Source organism: Schistocerca serialis, chromosome 2, assembly GCF_023864345.2.
Source record: "Schistocerca serialis cubense isolate TAMUIC-IGC-003099 chromosome 2, iqSchSeri2.2, whole genome shotgun sequence".
In the NCBI taxonomy this organism is placed as follows: Eukaryota; Metazoa; Arthropoda; class Insecta; order Orthoptera; family Acrididae; genus Schistocerca; species Schistocerca serialis.
Genome location: NC_064639.1, coordinates 130678879 through 130699435, shown reverse-complemented (window position 1 = coordinate 130699435; position 20557 = coordinate 130678879). Strand labels below are relative to the sequence as shown.

At 37.9% G+C, this 20557-nt stretch overlaps 1 protein-coding gene across 1 annotated transcript in view; it reads left to right on the top strand.

Moving 5' to 3' along the window:
* The first annotated feature begins 14583 nt into the window (after positions 1-14583).
* LOC126455776 (uncharacterized) overlaps positions 14584-20557 on the top strand; it is a 53243-nt gene continuing 47269 nt past the window's right edge. The window contains exons 1-4 of the mRNA XM_050091541.1: positions 14584-14637; positions 14732-14815; positions 18633-18652; positions 18765-18902. Coding sequence (XP_049947498.1) covers positions 14584-14637; positions 14732-14815; positions 18633-18652; positions 18765-18902 — 296 coding nt within the window. The remainder of the gene's footprint in view (positions 14638-14731; positions 14816-18632; positions 18653-18764; positions 18903-20557) is intronic.

Here is a 20557-nt window from a genome sequence, read left to right as displayed (position 1 = left end):
GACAATATAAATTGTCTGCATTTGACTGCCATGAATAGGATTGCTGTGTTGCTTACCGTCTTGCAGTGTAATAGTTGTCAGATACTCATCTTCTCTCTCTGCAGTAGCATACAATGTGTGTCAGGAGTCCACAGTAAAATCATACCTGTGTTTTGTTCTCCATCCTCCAAATGTCTGTTCTTCTGCAGTGCCATGTATTTGGTGGGAGATTTGGATGTAACAGAATTGGTCAGATGCTGTTTTGTCTTCTGATGACACTCTCTATCAGTTTTTGAGATATTTGATTAACATTCATAGCGTGTGATCAACATTCATAGCTACTATCTCTTAAGTACTCTGTCAGACATTTCTTCCTGCCATACACTGCTGCATGTCTTCTCTTAGCATCTGTTGATGTACCAGAGAGGAAAGCTTGTGGTGGTCTCCTGTAACTGTCATTGGGATCACATCCGGCAGTCGGTCATACCTCTTTCATATCTCTCTCTTTCTCCCCCCCCCCCCTCCCGCACCACCACCACCACCTCTCTCTCTCTCTCTCTCTCTCTCTCTCTCTCTCTCTCTCTCTCTCTCTCTCTCAACCCCCCTTCAGTTTTCTGTGACCACCTGAGGAATTCTTCTGCAACTGTAACATTCTTAATCAGAAGAGCTTGGTATGTTTTTTCTGCAGTACTTTACATCAAATGCAAGATTTTGCCAGCTTCTATCATATTTGGATTCTCAATGCGATATAGTGTCAAATCGTTATATATATATATATATATATATATATATAAAAAACAAAGATGAGGTGACTTACCGAACGAAAGCGCTGGCAGGTCGATAGACACACAAACAAACACAAACATACACACAAAATTCAAGCTTTCGCAACAAACTGTTGCCTCATCAGGAAAGAGGGAAGGAGAGGAAAAGACGAAAGGAAGTGGGTTTTAAGGGAGAGGGTAAGGAGTCATTCCAATCCCGGGAGCGGAAAGACTTACCTTTGGGGGAAAAAAGGACAGGTATACACTCGCACCCACGCACATATCCATCCACACATACAGACACAAGCAGACAGCACATGTCTGCTTGTGTCTGTATGTGTGGATGGATATGTGCGTGTGTCACCTCATCTTTGTTTTTATATATAATTTTTCCCACGTGGAATGTTTCCTTCTATTATATATACTGACCAATGTCACCAGAAAACACTGATGTATACTTGATATGCAACTGACTTGCTGCTGTTTTGTAATTCATCTATCTCCAGAATATACGGATCTTAAGGAACAATGTACTGTTTGTATTTCTGTTCCTGCTTGTGGAGGTGACGGCTTGTATGTTGCACAATTGAAGTCATGGTGATGTTAATGTATAGAATGTACCCGGCATCTCCACCAACTAATATACTTTGAAACCACAAGCAAGCCCAAATCTCTGAAGTTAGGGTCGTCAGTGAAGTACAACACTTGGCACTGAAGGCACTTTTTTACTGACAACAGGGTCATTCCATATCAAATCACCCAATAAAAAATAAATTTTACACCCACCTCCTTAGATTTTCATGAAATTTGGCTCAAATGGTTCTAATACCATCCTGACAACACCTGCAATTTTTTTTTTTTTTTTTTTTTTTTTTTGCTGTATCTCTTACAGTTTTTTTTTTAAATTTTTAAAGTTTTTATGTTTTGCGTTTTCTGAACCTTCGGAAATGGTCAGTTTAATTTGTATTCAAAACTTTAAATTTGCTTATCTTAAAAACTCTTTTAGATAACATCATGAATTTTTGCAGCAAGTTTATTTATTATACATATTTGAAGATAAAAATGATGCTATTAAAATATATTAATATTTTCTATGAAAAAAAAATATATATGTATTTTTTTTCTTTTTTTTTTTTTAACGGATGTTTTGTTTTATAAGAATTGCAATATCTCGAGTCTCAGACCTGATAGAATGCTCAAATTTGTTTTAATTTACTCTTAAACATATAGGCTACTTGATAAAACAAAAATAATGATGGCTTTTTAACATGTTTATTAATTATAGTAGATTACATTAGAATTATGTACAAAGATAGTTTACTTAAGGCACTTATGTGTAACCCAACTGATTGCTTGAAACATTGAATTTTTTGAGTAATTTTGTCTTTTTAATAAACATTAATGCTGATTCAAACTGTTTTTCCACTTCATCCATGAGCTTTCAGTTCTTTTGACACAGTCTTTTTTGAAGTAATACATTCTCCCAGTGCCGCTTGATTGAGGTGCGTCTACTACACAGACTATGTGCTCCAAAGGCACTGTGCAGGAATCTTCTCTTTCAGGCCAATAAAATGATGCAGCGGGTCCTGAAGGATGTAGAAATAGAATTTCTGCATCTTCTTCATCACTGAATATTGTTTTTACCAGTCCAAAGTACCAGTTACCATCATAATTTGCAGCCACATAGCAATTTATGGATGGTTCAACACGAACCCAATCAGAAGAAGAATGGAAAGAAAAGACTAAGGAGGGTTTTACACTATCTGTAGTCCTTCTAATTTCAAGGTTGTTTGTTGGAAGTGGTTTGAAGTTATGAAAACTTCTAGTTCCAGGAATGGTTCGGGTTGCTGAAAAACGTTTTTCTGGTTTTAACCGTAGCAAATCAGCTTCTTTTTTGTCAATAAAGTTAAAATGAATGTTTTCAATATTTTTTTCACAAAACTTATACACATCGATTGCTGTCATTATTTGTTCTTTGTCTGAAAGCTGTAGACTGGCTTTCCTTAAAACTCTTTTAATAGTTCCTCCTAGGCCATCACAAATTGACTTCCCATGACTTGTTGCAAAAAAAGAGTGTTGGGCCTTCAAATTAAAGTCTCTCAAGTGTTCAGTCAAATTTTTAAAACTGTTCCTATTTTTGTACTGCCCAGCACAACCATCTGTAAAGTAGTGAACTGAGTCAATGTCAGTATGATGTAATGACAGCCACTTTGTAATTTCTTTTTGTACAAAGTTAACAAAACCAGTGTCATGTTCTTGGTCATCACTAATAAAACAGTGGTTGGAAACACAAACATTGTTTTCCTCATTTCTTAGAAAAACTCCAACTGGATGTAGAGTACAACCACCTCTATTCCAGTGGTAACTTTGGATCTCATTTTGTATAACAAAGGAATAATTCTCACTGAAATCCATCACAATAATTGCTGTTTTGGGTGGTGGGTCTTCTTTCAATCTTTTAAAGGCTGCTGATTGGGATTTTGCTATAAACGAGTGTGGGGAGAGCTTTTCCAATGACCTAACAAATAAAGAAATGTAGTCTTCAACACTGATACACTGTTTGATCATTTCTGCCCTGTCTGTGTTAACCCACTGACTGATTACAATTTCTTCTTCTAAATCATAATCTTCACTTGGTTTTTCAGTTAAGCACTCTGTTAGTGCAGTATTTGCAGGACAGCTGTTGCAATGATGTAGCATGCAGTTTTGGTTTTCTGTGTTGCACACAAGCATCTTAATTAGGTCTTTATAAGATTCTTCAATGTTCACAGCATCCAGTAATAGTTTAACATTCTGGTGGATACTGCATACACATACAGTGTGTGTGCCTGCAGCACCAGCAAGGATACACCATTTAGGTCTCCCCAAAATACCCTTTTCAGATTTTAGCTTTCTAGCTTGTCGCACCATGTACTCACTTACATTAAATTCTTTCATCACTTTATTTCGAGTCCAAGAATCTGGAGCCAAGGTCAGAATCTGGATTTTTCTAGACCTCCCAACAGATGAAATCTTCTCTTTCATAAGAGAAATCATTACATCAAAATCCTTTGCTTTCTCAACCACACTTTTATCTTCTTCGTCATCATCAGAACTTGGTGCATCATATTTTAATGCTTTTGAAACCGCCTTTTTTGCAGTCTTTTCAATACTGCTAACCTTCCTTTTAAAATAAGACCCTTTACTTTGTTCTGACAAGCCATGAAGCTTTATCAGTGTTAAACCTAAATAATCAAGAACAATGTTTGTTTGTACGAGGGATTCATTTCTGGATTCCAATGATTCTAATTCAACCATGACTTCATCATCTGTTTCACTTTCATTGACTTCAACTCTTAATTTTTCCTCACAAAAGTTATGGCATGTTGAGCAAAGCTTTTGTCCAGGTTTTATGCTAATAATTTTTGTCAGTAATTGTTTAGAAAGATCCAAGCCTACACTTCTCAACAATTTTTTGATGGGCTTTTTGTGTTGGGTCTACACATGTTGTTTGATACTTTTCAATAACATTTAAAAAGTAGTAGCTGTGGTGTGAACAATATCCTTAAATTCACACAGATTAATTCCAGATCGTAAGTGGATCAAATCTTTTTCTTCCTCACTCAATTCTGATACCGGTTGTAACTTTTTTGAAGATGTGTAGGTTGCTTGGAAACAGTCAGATTTTTTAAATAACCCTACACTACAGGTTTGAATATCTGACATACTGATTTCACTTTTGGTCTGATTACTGTTCTGGTTACTTTTGTAGGATATTGGAAAAGAATCTCTGTAAACTAAGCAACAGTACTTACTGAGAGTTCGAATGAACTTAATAAAATTACTATCCAAGCACTATTTAACACTGTAATAATTTTTTACTTCAAAACACAGGAGTAACAATACAAAATCCAAGTGTACATTGTTACTCCAAGAAGACAAAAACTTATTTTCGGTGTCTAAGTCACTTGGCATTTTTTATTTTTAAAATATAATTAATATTATTTTAAAAATTAGATAACTATTAAACAGGTTAAAAAGCCAACATAATTTTTCTTTTATCTAATAGCCTATACAATTAAGAGTATTTTAAAACAAATTTGAGCTTTCTATCAGGTCTGAACCTCTAGATACTGCAGTTTTTGTAAAACTAAACATCCGTTAGCTTAAAAAAAAAAAAAAAAAAAAAAAAAAAAAAAAAAAAAAAAAAAAAACCTTATAAATTATTTTTTCATTTGGAAGAATTTAATATATCTTTATGGTAATTTTTTTTAACATTTAGATATAATACACAAACTTACTCCAAAATTTCATACTGATATCTTGAGTATCCTTTAATATACAAATTTTTTTAGTTGTGAGGACACGTTTAAGTTACAATTTCCGACTGCTGAAACAAAGCCAAATCTAAAAACTTTAAAAATTTATTAAAAAAAAAAACTATAAGGTATAGAGCAAAAAAATTTTACAAGTGCTTTCAGGATGATAAAAGAAGTAATTGTACCAAGTTTCATCAAAATCTGACATGGTTGGTGTCAAGGCCTGGGTGACTTGACATGGAATGACCCAACAGCATACAGCCAAAACAGAAATAAACCCCAGGACAGAGAGTGCAGCTGTTTATACAAACATCCAATATTCCAGAACACGTATTAACACAAACATCAAGTATTCCAGAATACACGAACATTACAAACATAAGATATTTCGAAAACCTTCCAGAATTGTTAAATAATAAGTAACACATAATTGTTGATGGTCAGGTTTAAATTAGTGAATCTAACGACTACATTACATGGCATGCACCACAGCTTGTGGCGTTTGGTGCAGATGTCTGGTATCAGTCCCAATCCTAAGATTATAAAGCAGTCACACACAAAGGTGCTGACTGCCTTCAAGGAATCCGTTAGTGGAACACAACAATGTGGATGAAATCTCCGTTATTGCTGCATTACATAAGATCCAGCACTGCCGGAAACCATAGAAGCCTTTAAGAAGGGGGAACTGACAAAAGGAGGATTCCAATTAATTAATGGATCACTGTGTAAGAGGAACTGTGATCCAGTATGCTGGTAATGGTGGTTCATTATATCAGATCATCTACGGCCAGCTATCCTGAGTTGGAGGAATCTTCTTAAAGAGGGCTGCTGAAGTGTGGGAAGAAGAGACAACGCACCAGCAGTGGAAAGAAGGAATATTATGCCCCATATACAAGAGGAGAGATCACTTAGAATGTGATAAATGTAGGGGGACCACATTACTGCCTGGGATATAAAGTATTTTCCAATACACTAGTTGACCATCTCTTCCCAATAATTCAGAGAGAGGTGGCAGCATATCAGTGTGGATTTATTCCAGGAAATTCAGCTGTAAATCAGATATATAGTCCAAAGCAAATCCTTGAAAATATGATCAAATTCAGGATTGGCACACATCATCTCTTTATAAACATTAAAGCTGCACATGATAATATAGATAGAGAGCTAATATATCATACCGTGGCTGAATCGGAAATCCCTGAAAGGACTAGTGAGGGTGGCAATGGGTGAGACACCAAACAGTGACATCGACCTCAGAGTGCTTTTATAAGACGTTGGCTGATGTGCTATTGATATACATTAATGTTGAACAGAGATATTGGGATACAGCATTGCCTGTCATGACATTTGTATACAACACAGTGAAGCAAAATACTTTGGGCTTCACACGTTCTTTGTACTCTACTGCTACGAGACCAAAACAACAATGGATACTCTGTTTCCTTTTCAACTGAATGATAATCAGGATGACTAAGTGAAACACCTCATCACCATGTTTGAGGAACAAAGGCAGCTGGTTTGCTTAAGGGCCCTAGACACCCAGGAGAAAGTCTGAGATCACTCTTAAAACCAAGCAGCAGCCAGTGAGGCATGACCCAGGAGATTAGGTATGGATTTTTACACTGGTGCTGAAAGTAGGACTATCAGAAAAATCACTAAAGTGCTACTTTGGGCCACATTGTATCCTTCATCACTTTTCACACATCACATATCAAGTCAGATATTATGGACCTTCACCAAGAAGACAAAAGTGCAGAGATAGCATCTATGTCCTCTGTACAAAGCCCGCAAGGAAACTGAAAACCCACTCAATGATCACAAAACTTCTATGCAAGGGGCTGCCTTTGATGCTCATTATAGTGAAGTAGATGTAACAACACAACCACAATTGGAGGATCTGCCAGTGCCACCATATAGAAGACCACTGAGTTTAGATTTAGTGTGCTATAGTCAGCTCCAACGTGAAGTTCTTCCCTGGAAAGGGAGAAATACAGCGAGCTGTGGTGAATGCAGTGTAGTGTAGTCTAGTGTAGTGCTTAACTCACTGGCGGGCATGCTGCGAGTCATCAGTTCAAACCTGACTACCAGCAATTATTTGTTATTTAGTATTTATTAATTCTGGGACTTTCTTAAAATTCTTGTTTGTATATCCTGGAATATTTGATGTTTGTATAAATAGCTGCACTCTCCATCCAAGAGATCAGATCTTTGTGACAGTATATCACTCTCAGAAATAAATGTGCCAAGTGTTGTACATTGACAAATAGATGACCCTGCCTTCACATTAGGACATACTGTGGTTTCGACGTGACATTGTTGAGGACACTGCTTAAATCAAAACAACACATTACCATGGCTCCAGAGGTGTTGATAAAGACCTTATGAAATGGCTGAAAATAATTTCGCTGGGTCTCCAAATACAACAACTGGAATAGTGTGATGTGAATCTTGCTACCTATACTGGGATGCTGACTTGAGGACAGTACACAAAGCAGGTGCTGCAACTCGTGGTAAAACTGTGATCACTATCCAACCTTGGAGGCATGCTGTCCATCTTTTTGTAATTTTGACTGTTAAGAGCCGATACTCTAACAAAGGATATTACTGTATACCGCTACTGCAGAATAATACTGCAGCAATAAAACATAAATGAGATAAAAAACGAAAATAAAACTTAAATAGCAAAGGAAATGTGCCATATACAGCAACAAAACACAGTGCTCATACAAGCGTCTGCCAACAGCAAAATGTACCAAAGGCTTTAGGAAGACCATGCAATGTTCCATAACAAGAAATTGCCTGCTGCCAGATTCTTGCATGCTAAGCAGGCCCAGATCTAGGAGGGGTTGGGGGGCAAATTCATACTCTTGACGGAAAAAAACCTTGTTTCACAAAGCGACTAGCATCCAGCGCACGTTAGCCTAACGATTATTCATATGGCTTTGAAACGCATCCCTGTCGGTTTTTGAACATTTTTGAACACATTCTAAGTTATACAGGCCCCAGCTAGCAGCCGCTTTGTGTTCTATTCTGGAAGAAGGGCGGAAAAATGTCTGTCAGTTAACAGGGAAAAAGTATGTTTTCACTTGGGAGAAAGTGTATTTTTAACAGAGAAATCCGGGAATTTTTTTACTTGTCCACGTATACAACCTGCAAAACACATTTTAGAATAAGATCCACTTCCCTGTAGTCTAGCTTCCTTCTTAATTTGAAAAAGAAAATTCTGAGAATATATATTGGAACTCGGCATTGTATGGTATTGAATCATGGATAGTGGGAAAACCAGGACAGGAGAGAATCGAAGTGTTTGAGATGTTGCGCTTCTGAAGAATGTAAAAATTGGATGGAATGATTCAATAAGAAATGAGAACCTTCTTCGCAGAATCGGCAAAGAAAGGAACAGATACTCACAAAAAGAAGGAGCAGGATGATCGGACATGTGTTAAGACATAATCTCCCTGGTACTGGAGGGAACTGTAGGGGAAGACAGAGATTGGATTAAATCCAGCAAAAAATGAGGATGTAGTGTGCAAGTGCTACTCAGAAATGAAACAATTGGCACAGGAAAGGAATTCGTGGTGGGGCGCATCTAACTAGTCAAAAGACTGATCACTCAAAAAAAGAGCTGCAATCTTACTTCTTTGGTGACTTTAGCAGTAGCTCCCACAGTGGAGACAATGATCCTTAATTAATGCCTTAATGAAAGCATAATAATAATCAAAGTTTTGAAAATAAGTGCACATATGCATTCCATCACTTACACTTTTTTTTTTAGATAAAAGTTAAGCTAAGAACTTGCACAGTTAAGCAAAAACATTATGACCACTGCCCACCATGATGTTGGATGTCGCCTGGTGGCATTGCGGGCATGTGATGCAGTCACAAAAGTTTCTAATCAGAGCAGGCACAGATGGAGGGTCACACCAGCAAAGATAAGGGCTGCAAATGGGCAAATCCATTGAAATAAGCAACTTTGACAAAGGGCAAATTATTGTTATGTAGAGCCCATGAACGAGTATCTCAGAAACAGTGAAGCTTGTCAAATGTTCACGTGCTGCTGTTGTGAGCATCTGTGGAAAGAGATGGGACAGTGAAACCGCCACTTGACGCAAAATGGTTGGACGTCCATGACTTCTCAGACTGTGGTGTTTGTAGGCTATTCTGCTCTGTAAAGTAGGATAGATGGTGACCTGTGCCGAAAGAGCACAATGCTGGTGCATGCACAAGTGTTTCAGAGTACACCATTCATCGTACATTATTGAACAGTAACTCTACAGCAGACAATCCCTACATGTTTACATGTTGAGCAATGACATTGTCAGTTATGATTGCTGTGGGCACAGGATCATCAGGATTCAACAGTCAGTCAATGGAAACTTGTCATCTTTTCAGGTGAATCACATTTTTGCTACACTAGGTCAGTTTTTGTCTCCACAAACGCTGTCATCATGGTGAATGTAGACTCGAAATGTGCAGCGCACCTCGGTCGCAGGCTGGTGGAAGCATTATTATGCTGTGGGAAGCATTCTCCTGTGCTTGCATGGGACCTGTGGTAGTAAGTAATTGAAGACACACTGACAGCTGTGAACCACCTGTGTCCCTTCATGCTTGATGTCTTCCCTGACAGTGATAATTTTCCATGTCTCAGAGCCAGAACCATGCTACAGTGGTTTGAGGTGCATTGTAGTGAACTCACATTGATGTCTCAGCAACTAAATTTGCTTGATGTAAATCCTATGGAACCCATCTGGGTCACTATCAGGTGCCGTAACTGTGTATGCTTATCAGCAGGCCATTATTTATGTGAATTACGTGACCTGTGCATGGACACTTGGTGCTGCAAGCATTAAGCAGGTGGTCATAATGTTTTGTTTCAACAGTGTGTGTGTAAGCACATCAGACAAAATATTAGTCATCCCCTTAATAGAGCACACTAGTGGCTTGGCAACACTTTAGATGGTGAATAACTACTACCAGACTGTCCTGTGACACTCCACTTCTGACATACATTATGGCACCAGAGTGGTGTGAATGTGCCTGTTGGTTGTAGGGAATCAGCACAATAAAATGGATTGATGTGGCAGAATAATGTGAGGGAGCTGTAGTGTTTGGACATACCTATGACCACTCCATGAGTGAAGTTGCCTGATTTTCTGGTGTAACAATACAGATCGTCATGTAGCACAATGTAAAACAGTGATGTAGGTTGAGGCAATGAATTAAAATTTGTGCCAGCTCTCGGATTTGAACCTGGGTCACATGCTTACCACGCACTATCGGTTGTGCTACACTAGTACTACTGCTACCATAGCTGTATGGTGTATCTTAGTATGTCTGCTCCATGAACTGGAATCTTTATTGGGGAGGGAGATGTACACAGCTGTATGGACTATCCTAGTACATCTTGCTCCTTGAAATGTAATCTTTATCAGGGAGGGAGATTTACTGGGATAGTCCATACAGCTGTGGTAGCTGTATTGTCAGTGTGGCACAATGGTAATGCATCTTCCCAGTGAGCAAGAGAACTGGGTTTGAATCCCAGTACGGGTACAAAATTTAATTCATTGCCTCAGCCTTCATCATTGTCGTGGATAAATGTGTGACCCAATATGTCTCAGGAACATCAACTGTGTATTATTAATATATCACCTACGTCTTAGGTACAGGCAGGATTAAAGCCATTTCGGTCATTGCTAAGGTGCTATTCCAATATCAGAGAGCCTCAGAAATACTGAGGTGAGTTTAGATGGGAAACAGCAATGGGCTGAGACATGTATTGGAATATGCCTCATGAAGGGAGGCTTATGTGGCTGTTGGAATGGCACATGAGATAGAGAATCTGCCTAGTAAGTGTGAGACCCAGGTTTGAGTCCTGGCATTGGTACAAATTTTAATTCATTGCTTCAGCCTACATCATTAAAATAGAGGAAGGTGAGACTCATTGTGTCTCAGGAACATCAATCGTATATGTTAAAAACAGTTCTTGTGATTCTGAAAGATAAAGACCAGAAATGAGTGACATCCCATGTCAGTGACAGTTTCAACCTTGACAGGAATTGCTGCACCATTTCAACCAGTCTCCAGGTGAACTGCACACAGTAGACGTTTTGAGTCTGATACTTTGCTAGAGGTCAGTACTGACAGTAGCACAGAATGTCGTGTTTCTTCAGTGGGACATTAGCTTATTGGAGGCATTTATTGTACTCCAGTGTGTCAAGAGTTTTGTCTCTTTTCAAGTTTCCAAATGCATAAAGTTCAACAGCAGCTTAATTAAGTGGTTAATGGGCAGTGTGTGAAAGATATAGTTCAGATCAGAGCTGATTATGTGATGTTCAGGGATGCTCATCATACCATAACCTAAGTTCCCTCATACAGATTACTGTGAACATGATGTAGGATGCTTGTTTCATCATTCATGGTTTCTAAGTATTGCTGTTTCTTCAAGCATTGCCTTTCTTCACCTTTGATGATGAGTATGCTGTGGATACTCTTGTTGTCCAAGATAACAGCAGGCTTGTGTGTGGCTTTCTTGGTTTGACAAACACTCGGGCACCTTATCACATTGCAACTGATCCACTATATTTCCCAATGTTATTCCGATATAAAGTATCTAGAACTAAATGTAACAGTAGGTAAAACATGTCAATCAATAACCCCACAATACGGTAGGTGTATACGATATAATCAACAGTGATTGACTGTAGCTAGATATGACACACCGGAGGAAACTAAGATGCTCTCTTCTTCAACAAATTCAACCCATTATTAAGACCAGATAACTTCGTGCTACACAATATTATGGGTAATTTTGTTCACTGAATAAGTTCTATCGTGCGAACATAGGTGTAAAATAGTCACCATATTCATTTGTAATGATTGAGACAAGTACTTCCCTTCTTCTTTTTCTTCTTGTTTCTTTTTTATAATAAGTATCATCATCATCATCATCTCTTCATCACAGCATAGAGGCAACAAACGATTTGGTTTAAAAACTGCTCAAAGATGTTATCCCAAGTGCAGAAAAGGCTGATTGATGCTGAAAAATTTTCAGTGCTGTTGCAAGTAACTTCCTTTGTAAAGTCTTTGAATTTACAAGGCTTCATTCAGAGACAGTTCAGGTGACGAACTGGCAGTGCAGTACAGTGTGATGCCAAAAGTTCTGTTCTGTGTGTGTGTGTGTGTGTGTGTGTGTGTGTGTGTGTGTGTGTGTGTGTGTTGTGTTGTGTTAAAGAGAGAGAGTTACAACAATTTAGCATACACATTATTTGGCCATGGTCTCACTTCTCATTTTGTTCATAATCAGGAGTTTTAGAACTGAGTTCATAATTAATTAAGATTCCAGGATCTGTACCCAATTAATGACCTCAGCTGAAGTTAGAGACCTTGTATATTCACCAAAACTTCAGATTTGGAGCCTAGGAGAATGATACCAACAAACAGTGACTTCTTCAGAGCATAGTTAATGGACACTGGTAGTATCTTTAGATGAAAAGGACTATAATTTAGCAAAGAATGGTGATTGGTCACATCATAACTAGTAGTTCCTTCTGTCAGTGATAGTGTTGTTTTTCATGACTTCAAGAAACTATAGTACGAACATTTTTAGAGTGCAGGTAATTAATAGTGAAGATCTACATCAATACTTGCAGTCCACCTTATGGCATGTGGCGTAGGTACTCTGTACCACTACTATTCTTTTCCTTTCCTGTTCCATTTGCAAATAGAACAATGAAAAAACATCTGTTTATATGCCTCTGTATGAGCCCTAATTTCTCATATAGTACCTTTGTGGTCCATACATGCAATGTATGTCGAAGGTGACAGAATCATTCTGCAGTCAGCTTCAAATAGTGGTTCTCTAAATTTTCTCAATATTGTTCCTTGGAAAGAATGTCACCTTCTCTTAAGTATTCCCATTTGAGTTCATGTGTTCACTCCATTTGATGTCATGAAAGAGATTATGGAAACTATATAAATAGGCAGTGAACTGGCTCTCCTGGAAAAGGACTGAAACACTGTAACCCTTGTTTTGGACTTAGCATTTGTGGAAGAAATTGAAATGATCTGTGGAAGGGATTGAAATGAGGGAAATGGTGACCCAGCAATGAACCCATAAAATCAACTAGAAACTGAGAATGTATGAAGGACCAAATTGTTTGATGGGAAATAATGGTGGCTCTCTTACACACAAAGGGTGAAGTACAGTTAAAGTATCATTTGAAAGGAAGATAGATTGGCTGGCAGAGAAACCAAGAAAGGATGTAAATCAGGAGGTGAAACCCTTGCTGCAGAAATAATATTAGATCCAAAAGAAAATCTTTTAAGAACTGAAGGAATTACTGAATACTTAAGACAAAATTGCTGGGAAAATGTATAAATTAAAATGACAATCAGAAACAAAAACCAAGTTCCCACTAGATAGTGAGTGACTTTTTCGCTGAAAGTGGACAGCGTGCTGCATAAGTACTGTGCCTTGAAAGAGAAATTGGGGAACACACAGAAACCCACTAGTGCATACGGACAAATTAGACAGGCCCTTTAGAAATTAAACTGATGGAACAATTTCCTTAGTATGACGTATGACAGAGTAGTGTAGACAGAATATGCTGTTAGAATTGCAAGATGTTTGGAAAGATTTGCTAACAAAATTGTAAGGTGTCATTGATAAATAAAAGGAAATTATAACACCACCTGTCACTGTGTGACATTCATTAACAATTCAATTTCATATTGTCTTCCCACATTCTTGAGTGAAAAAAATTAAGACAGACTTAATACCTGTAGAAAGAAGTGAACATGTGGGCATCAAAACTGCAGAAGATTGTAATAACTGCAGTGAATTAGTTTACATTTTCTTGTGTCACTGCCGTTTACAAACAAAACAATGGGTTGTGAAATCAGTGTTATTAAATCGAGTAAAATATTCATGTAGCAAATGTGTAAGATGAAATTAAACTGAAAGTGAATGTGTGGATTACCTAGTGGAGGGCATAGAGTTAGTAGAGATGTTTATTTCATGATTGCCTTTAAAAGTAAATGAAAAACTAGGAGTTCTTCTATGTGGAGATTTTGAAAATATCTTTGTACTGCCCCTGATAGAACTGAATCAGTTGATCATGAGAGAAGGAACTTTTGAGTAAAAAGAATGAGGATGAAGAAGAAGACATTTGGAGCCATAGACTAGAGAAAGGTAGAGTGTCATTTCTAGCATGATCCACTTCTGGGACAGAATATGGGTGATGGCAGAATAACCAGTGAGGAAAAAGGAGATGGATGCCATCGTCATAAATTGAATCGGTATTAAGATTTGAGCTTGAGAGACCGACAGGCCTGTCCATTAGATCATCAAATTTGGAATGTGAGGGGGAGCATATGAAAGGCATAGAAGTATATTTAAAATAATGGACGTTTAGAATAAGACCTGACTTAGTAGGGGCTGTAAAGAAGGGTCAAACTGGACTGGATGATTTTTAAACGAATGTAGTCTCAACAAAATATTAGATCTTTTCTACAAATAAGAGGTAGTGACTTAGGAGCTACTGATGCCTCTCATGGAACATGGAGTGGTGAGAATGAAGATTGGTGACAGCAGCAATGTGTCTCAATTCATAGCATCCACTTGCTAACTGAAATAGCTGTCTATAGTAAAAATAAGTCAATAAAGAAACAAATATTGGATTTTCATTCCAGCAAGGGCATGTGGACAAAGTTTCTTTGTGGTTGTCTTTATGTGAATTTTCTGTGGGCTTGAGAGAGAAGGCTTTGTTCTTCTACGTAAGTGGTATTAATGTGAACTAATGGGGATCATGAACCCTTGTGCATCATACAATATCTTCTGCAAGTACTTAGTTTTCCATTGGTGTTGGCAGAACATAATAATGGTATTAGAAAGGAAAAACCCTGATGTTCTGCAAAATTGTATTTATTTGGTCACAAACTGGTTTTTGACTTCTCAGGCCATCTTCGGGAGACAACTGCATGTCACAAACACAGATAATTATGATGTGCGACTTACACAAATGTGACGAAGTGTTTACATAGGCTACATAAGAAAAATATTACATTAATTAGAGTAACTAAAAAGGGGAAACAAAGTTTTTATGAGGAGATACATATAACAAATGATGAGAAATAAAATGAATTTACTATATGTAATGAAAACTTAATTTCAGAAGGGAGAAAATGGAAACTGAGTCTTATCATGTACTACTAGTCTGGCATTTTGTGTCGTGTGTTTGTTGACTTCCATTATTTCCAGTAGGGTCATATTTCTACTGTTTTTGATAGAATGTAAAGGTTCACGTTCTACAGCATATGGATGGTAGTCTGCTAAAAGATGATCATCAAAGGTTGAATCTTTCTTCTTTAATCGCCAGCTTCACTCATGTTCACGTAGCCAAATTGCCACAGCTCTGCCTGACTGGCCAATATACAATTTTTTACACTGCCTGCAAATAATTTGATGTGTACCACTTTGTGACAAGGGTTGCATTTTGTCTTTACTATTCATTAAAAATTTTGATGTGTTATGGATCTCATTTCAGGGCATGATTTTAGGAAGACTTACGCTGAAATGGATCGATTCTCTCTGAGATTTTGCCCACCACACCCAGAATAGCTTTCCATTGCCTTCCCGATCTCTGCAATATCGTTGTCAGATCCTAAGCTCCTTCCGCACCCGTGTCCCTTCCCTATTACTCCTACCACTTGACCATCTCCACTGCAGGACTTGACGTGTGTATTCTTCTACCGCCACATTTACCAGCCCTTTAACTGACAATATATATACCAACACACATCATATACCCACATCTTTTATATAAACATTGTTCAGCCTTTTACATCGCCCTGGCTACCACCAAGTTACCAGTGAGGATGAATGCGCATAGACAGAGAGTGTATACCACAGCCCACAATATCCTGTTGCAGAGCATGCTCTACAACATGACAATCCTGACCTTGATGCGTGTTTCACCACACATCCCATCTGGATTCTTTCTCCAGGTACTACAAGGTGTACAACTTTGCTTCCGCTGTTTTTTCCCCAACACTTGAGGCTTTAATGAAACAAACTGTTACACGTGTATCATTCAAAGTATTTTCCATTGCTGGCCACTAATTTCTCCCATCTTTTGGGTAGTGTATGAATACCGCACTGAAAAGAATTACTTGTCTTTTGAAGCGATCCACAAATCGATCCAATTTGTGACTTCTTCATGAGATCGGAAGTGTTGGTCAGCCAGGCCATGCGCCATTGATGTAAACAGGTGATCGTCAGAGGGAGCAATGTCTGGAGAATACGGCAGGTAGGGGAGGTCTCCCCATTTTAAAATTTCCAAGTATATTTTGACCTCTTTTGCAACGTTTGGTTGAGCATTGTGCTGCAAAATCACTTTACCGTGCCTCTCACTGTATTTTAGCCGTTTGTCTTTTGATGCTCTGCTCAAATGCATTAATTGCATTCCATAATGAGTGCCTGTGATTATTTCACTTGGTTTTAACACCTCATAGTACATGACGTCGCACTGGTCCTACCAAATGCAGAGCATTAATTCGGAGCCGTGAATATTTGATTTGGTCATCAACATGGAAGCATGGCCGGGGTATCCCCATGATTTTCTGCATTTAGGATTATCATAATGAACCCATTTTTCATCCCTGGTCATAATGCGATGCAGAAATCCCTTCCGCTTTTGCCTCTGAAGCAACTGTTCACAAACACACATACGCTGTTCAACGTCTCTTGGTTTCAGCTCACACAGGATCCAAGTTCCTTCTTTCTGAATCATGCCCATAGCCTTGAGACATTTTGAAATGGCTTGCTGTGTCACTCCCACTAACCGTGCCAATTCTTCTTGAGTCTGACGTAAGTCTTCACTCAGTGATGTCTCCAATTCTGCATCTTGGAAAACATCTCTCTTCCACCACTATGCTGGTCTACAATGTTAAAACCATCGTTCTTCAAGTGTTGAAACCATTCATGACATGTTCTTTCACTAGTAGCTCCTTACCATACATACTTGAGATCATTCTATGAGACTCAGCCGCTGTTTTCTTCATATTGAAACTAAACTGTAACACCTCCCGCAAATGATGAGAATTAGGCTCATAAACTGACATTTTCTATCAAGAACAACTTTATGATGCAGACACAAATTGACCAATGTTTGAATGAGGTTATGTTGTCTAGGGTCCAGGTTATGTTGTCTAGGGTCCAATCTAACTGCCTGATGTCTGTGATCTGTTTCTTTCGACCGCTACTTACCGTTGTCGCCACCTATTGGCAAAGTTGTACACCTTGTAGTTTTTCAGAACTCTGAAAATGGGGACTAGCGCCACAATATATCCTTATTTCTCACCACCCACCTCACCTTAATTTATGTTAATTTCTTCTGTTTCAACATTTCTTCACAGCAACTACTCATTTCTTCACTCTTTTTTAGTTTTCTACATCTTTCATTTTCTGACCTGTCTATTTTTTGCCGACCCTTCCCACCTCTGTTATGTACAATGTACTTAGCTTTTCACTGTTATTAACTCATGCACGATGAATTAGCAGTAATCTATTTCTTGCAAATTACCCTGTCTTCTTGCATATTACCCTGTCTTCCACCTTTAAGCTCTTAGGTTTTCAAATCTTGTCCAGTGCAGTCCCCAACAATCAGTCTTTCCTTCCCATCCCATCCAGTAAGTCTCCCCTGACCCAGGGTTCTGGTGGCTTTTCCAAACTCTGCCCCTTTTCCTAAACCTCTCTAGTTGATTTCCCTTCACCCCTCTTCCTTCCCCTTCAACTATATTGCCAGAAGGAGGAGCCACTGGCTTCAGAAGCTTGCATAAGTAAAGCCTATTTTTATATATATATCTCTGTGTCTGTGTGTGTGTGTTTTCTCCTACTGCCACTTGGTGACTATGGTAAAGGTTTTTGAAAATGGGCAAATGACGTTTCTAGATGAATGTCTAAAGAATTTAAGTTAAAATTGGTGTCATTTGCTGTGGTTAGTTATTTAGGTAATTGTGATCTAAGGTGTAAAAACAGCTAAAATGCCCCCCCCCCCCCCCTCCCGCATAAATGTGGTAGCTTTGAGCCCTTGAATCTTGGTAACAGAAAATGATATTAAAAAAAAAAAAATCGAAATGCCCCAATAATATCATCTTAAGAACATACGGAAAAAAATTTTGATGATGTGCCATGAACAGAAATTATAGAAGTGGCTGTCCCAACAACAGGTACATTTCATACCCAAAATGCATTGGTTTTCTCAAGAACTGCCAATGAACAAATTGTGCTTTTGTAAGTCACATAAGAGCCACCTTAGACTACATTTAATGGTAAAGAACTAACTCATTGATCAATTTCCTTGGGCTGGAGGAAGATTTTAGTGTTCAAATTTTGATCATGTACCGTAGTATAGCTGCAGTGTTCCTGTTCTTCAGATGGGTATACAAATGGTCACTGCACCAAGGGATCTAAAATACTGAACCCCTTATCTCTGTGATCAGTAGAACCTGAGATATGAGCCCCTAAAAAATTGCATTTTTGCACGTGGCTTTTTTGGAACATTGATACCATGCACAAACTTATATGTTTCAGCATTTTATCTCTTGTAGTTGGTAATTTTTTTACTGTAATGGATTGAGCTTCAAAAAGTACATAAGAAACAAACTGGAGTGGAGAGCAGTATTTTGACACCCAGATATCATTTTATTTCTGTTGATCTGCTAGGTACCAGAATAGTGGACTACAGATGCAGTTTCCTTCTTTGGTACAGTCATCTGCTTACAGAGAAGATGCAGGTGTAAATGCAAGAACTTTGCTGTTTGAAGATCCAGCAGCCTACCAGTATGGACGACATCAATTAAGGTAATGCAAATAAAATGCTTGGGTATGTGAATTAAGTATTCTAATGTATTTATATTTTGCTTCTTTTTTCCTAGATTACATTTCACATATTCTTAACATTTTTAGTGCCAAATACAATGCTATTCTGACAATTTTCAGAAAAGAACATCATACTCAAATTATGATACCATACTCACTTTGTCACTCTCCTGCCACAATATAAAGTCAGTGGTTGATGTGTCTTTGTGTTGAGAACATGAAGGAAGGATCGATAATCATCCTTGTGTGCTTCTTTCTGAAAAAAAAAAAAAAAATCAGCTGTTATAACTTACAGACATCCCCATTGTCTTGTCTCTGAACCTCGACGTATTCACATTCATCAGAAAATAACACTCTTGAACGAGACTTGTGATTTAGAAATTGTGGCAACAAAACAGAGCATGCTGCAGCTCACTCCTCCACATCATTGTCAGACATTTGGTTCACGAACATGGGTCTAAATGCTATCATTTTTAAGTTTATTTTATAATATGGTCATGGTTTGTTGACTATGATACTTGAAGTCCAGCTGCTTTCTTGCAAATAGATTTCATTGGATAGTGCTCAATTGATTGACCTAGGACAGCACACATTTCCTTCTATCCACTACGTGGTGTGTCCTTGACACTGTTGGAAACAGTGGGCAATCTTAATCATTGGTTGCCCTATCCATAAGAGTTTGTGTAGCCCAACACACTCCACTAATCACTGCTGATATTTTAGCATTCATCACTATTCATCAGGGAGTATTCACCCAACTTACAGTGATGATTCAAAATGGGCGAGAGATGTGTAGGGGCAAACTGTCCTGACGACAGAATAATCGGCAGTGATCAACGCCATAAGGAAGTAGAAAAAACCACTGTGGAAGAATTTAACTCCAGAGGTTTAAATTGTCAGTAGTATTAATATCAGGTTTATCTGTAAAAAGTCTCAAAAGAAAAGAAGTACTGAATTATCCCTGATTATTGTGATAGAGACCTTGGAACACAATCGTTTTTTGGGATGAAGTTGAAATTGTCACTAGCACACCTCATCCGACAACTGAAATGACAAAATACATAACCAAAACAATATCGCACTGATAAAAATGATTTTTGTCAGCTTTAAAACAGGGGTTTCAATAAAACAACTATTTCTCAGATACCCTTTACTGGCAGCTATAATGCTTGTATGACAATTGAACTGGTAGTGAATTTTTAAAGATGTAGAGCATGAAAAAATGCTTTTAGAACTGTGAACTTGCAAACAACTGAATGTGTGAACTTGCAAAAAAGGAGTAGTGTAACTCTTGAACTTTGTTATCAACTCAAAAATTGTAGACATTTGAGTCTCTTATTTGATGTTCTGCCATTAGATATTGAAATATGTTTGTGGACATTTTAGAGCAAGTAGTACTGGTAGTAGAAGGTTAACCATGTGGAGGAACAGATATAAAGTTTTGTACCCTGTACTTTCATACATTGTGTGGTGTTTAGATTTTAAACAAATGAAGAACTATTTAATATCAACTTGCGTGTGTTCTGAGTGTTGTCTCATGATGAAAATGAATGATCTTAAATGCAACAAAATTTTTGTTGGTGGTGGTGTTGACATTTTTACGTTGGTAAGACTTCTTATAAATACATAGAGCTGGA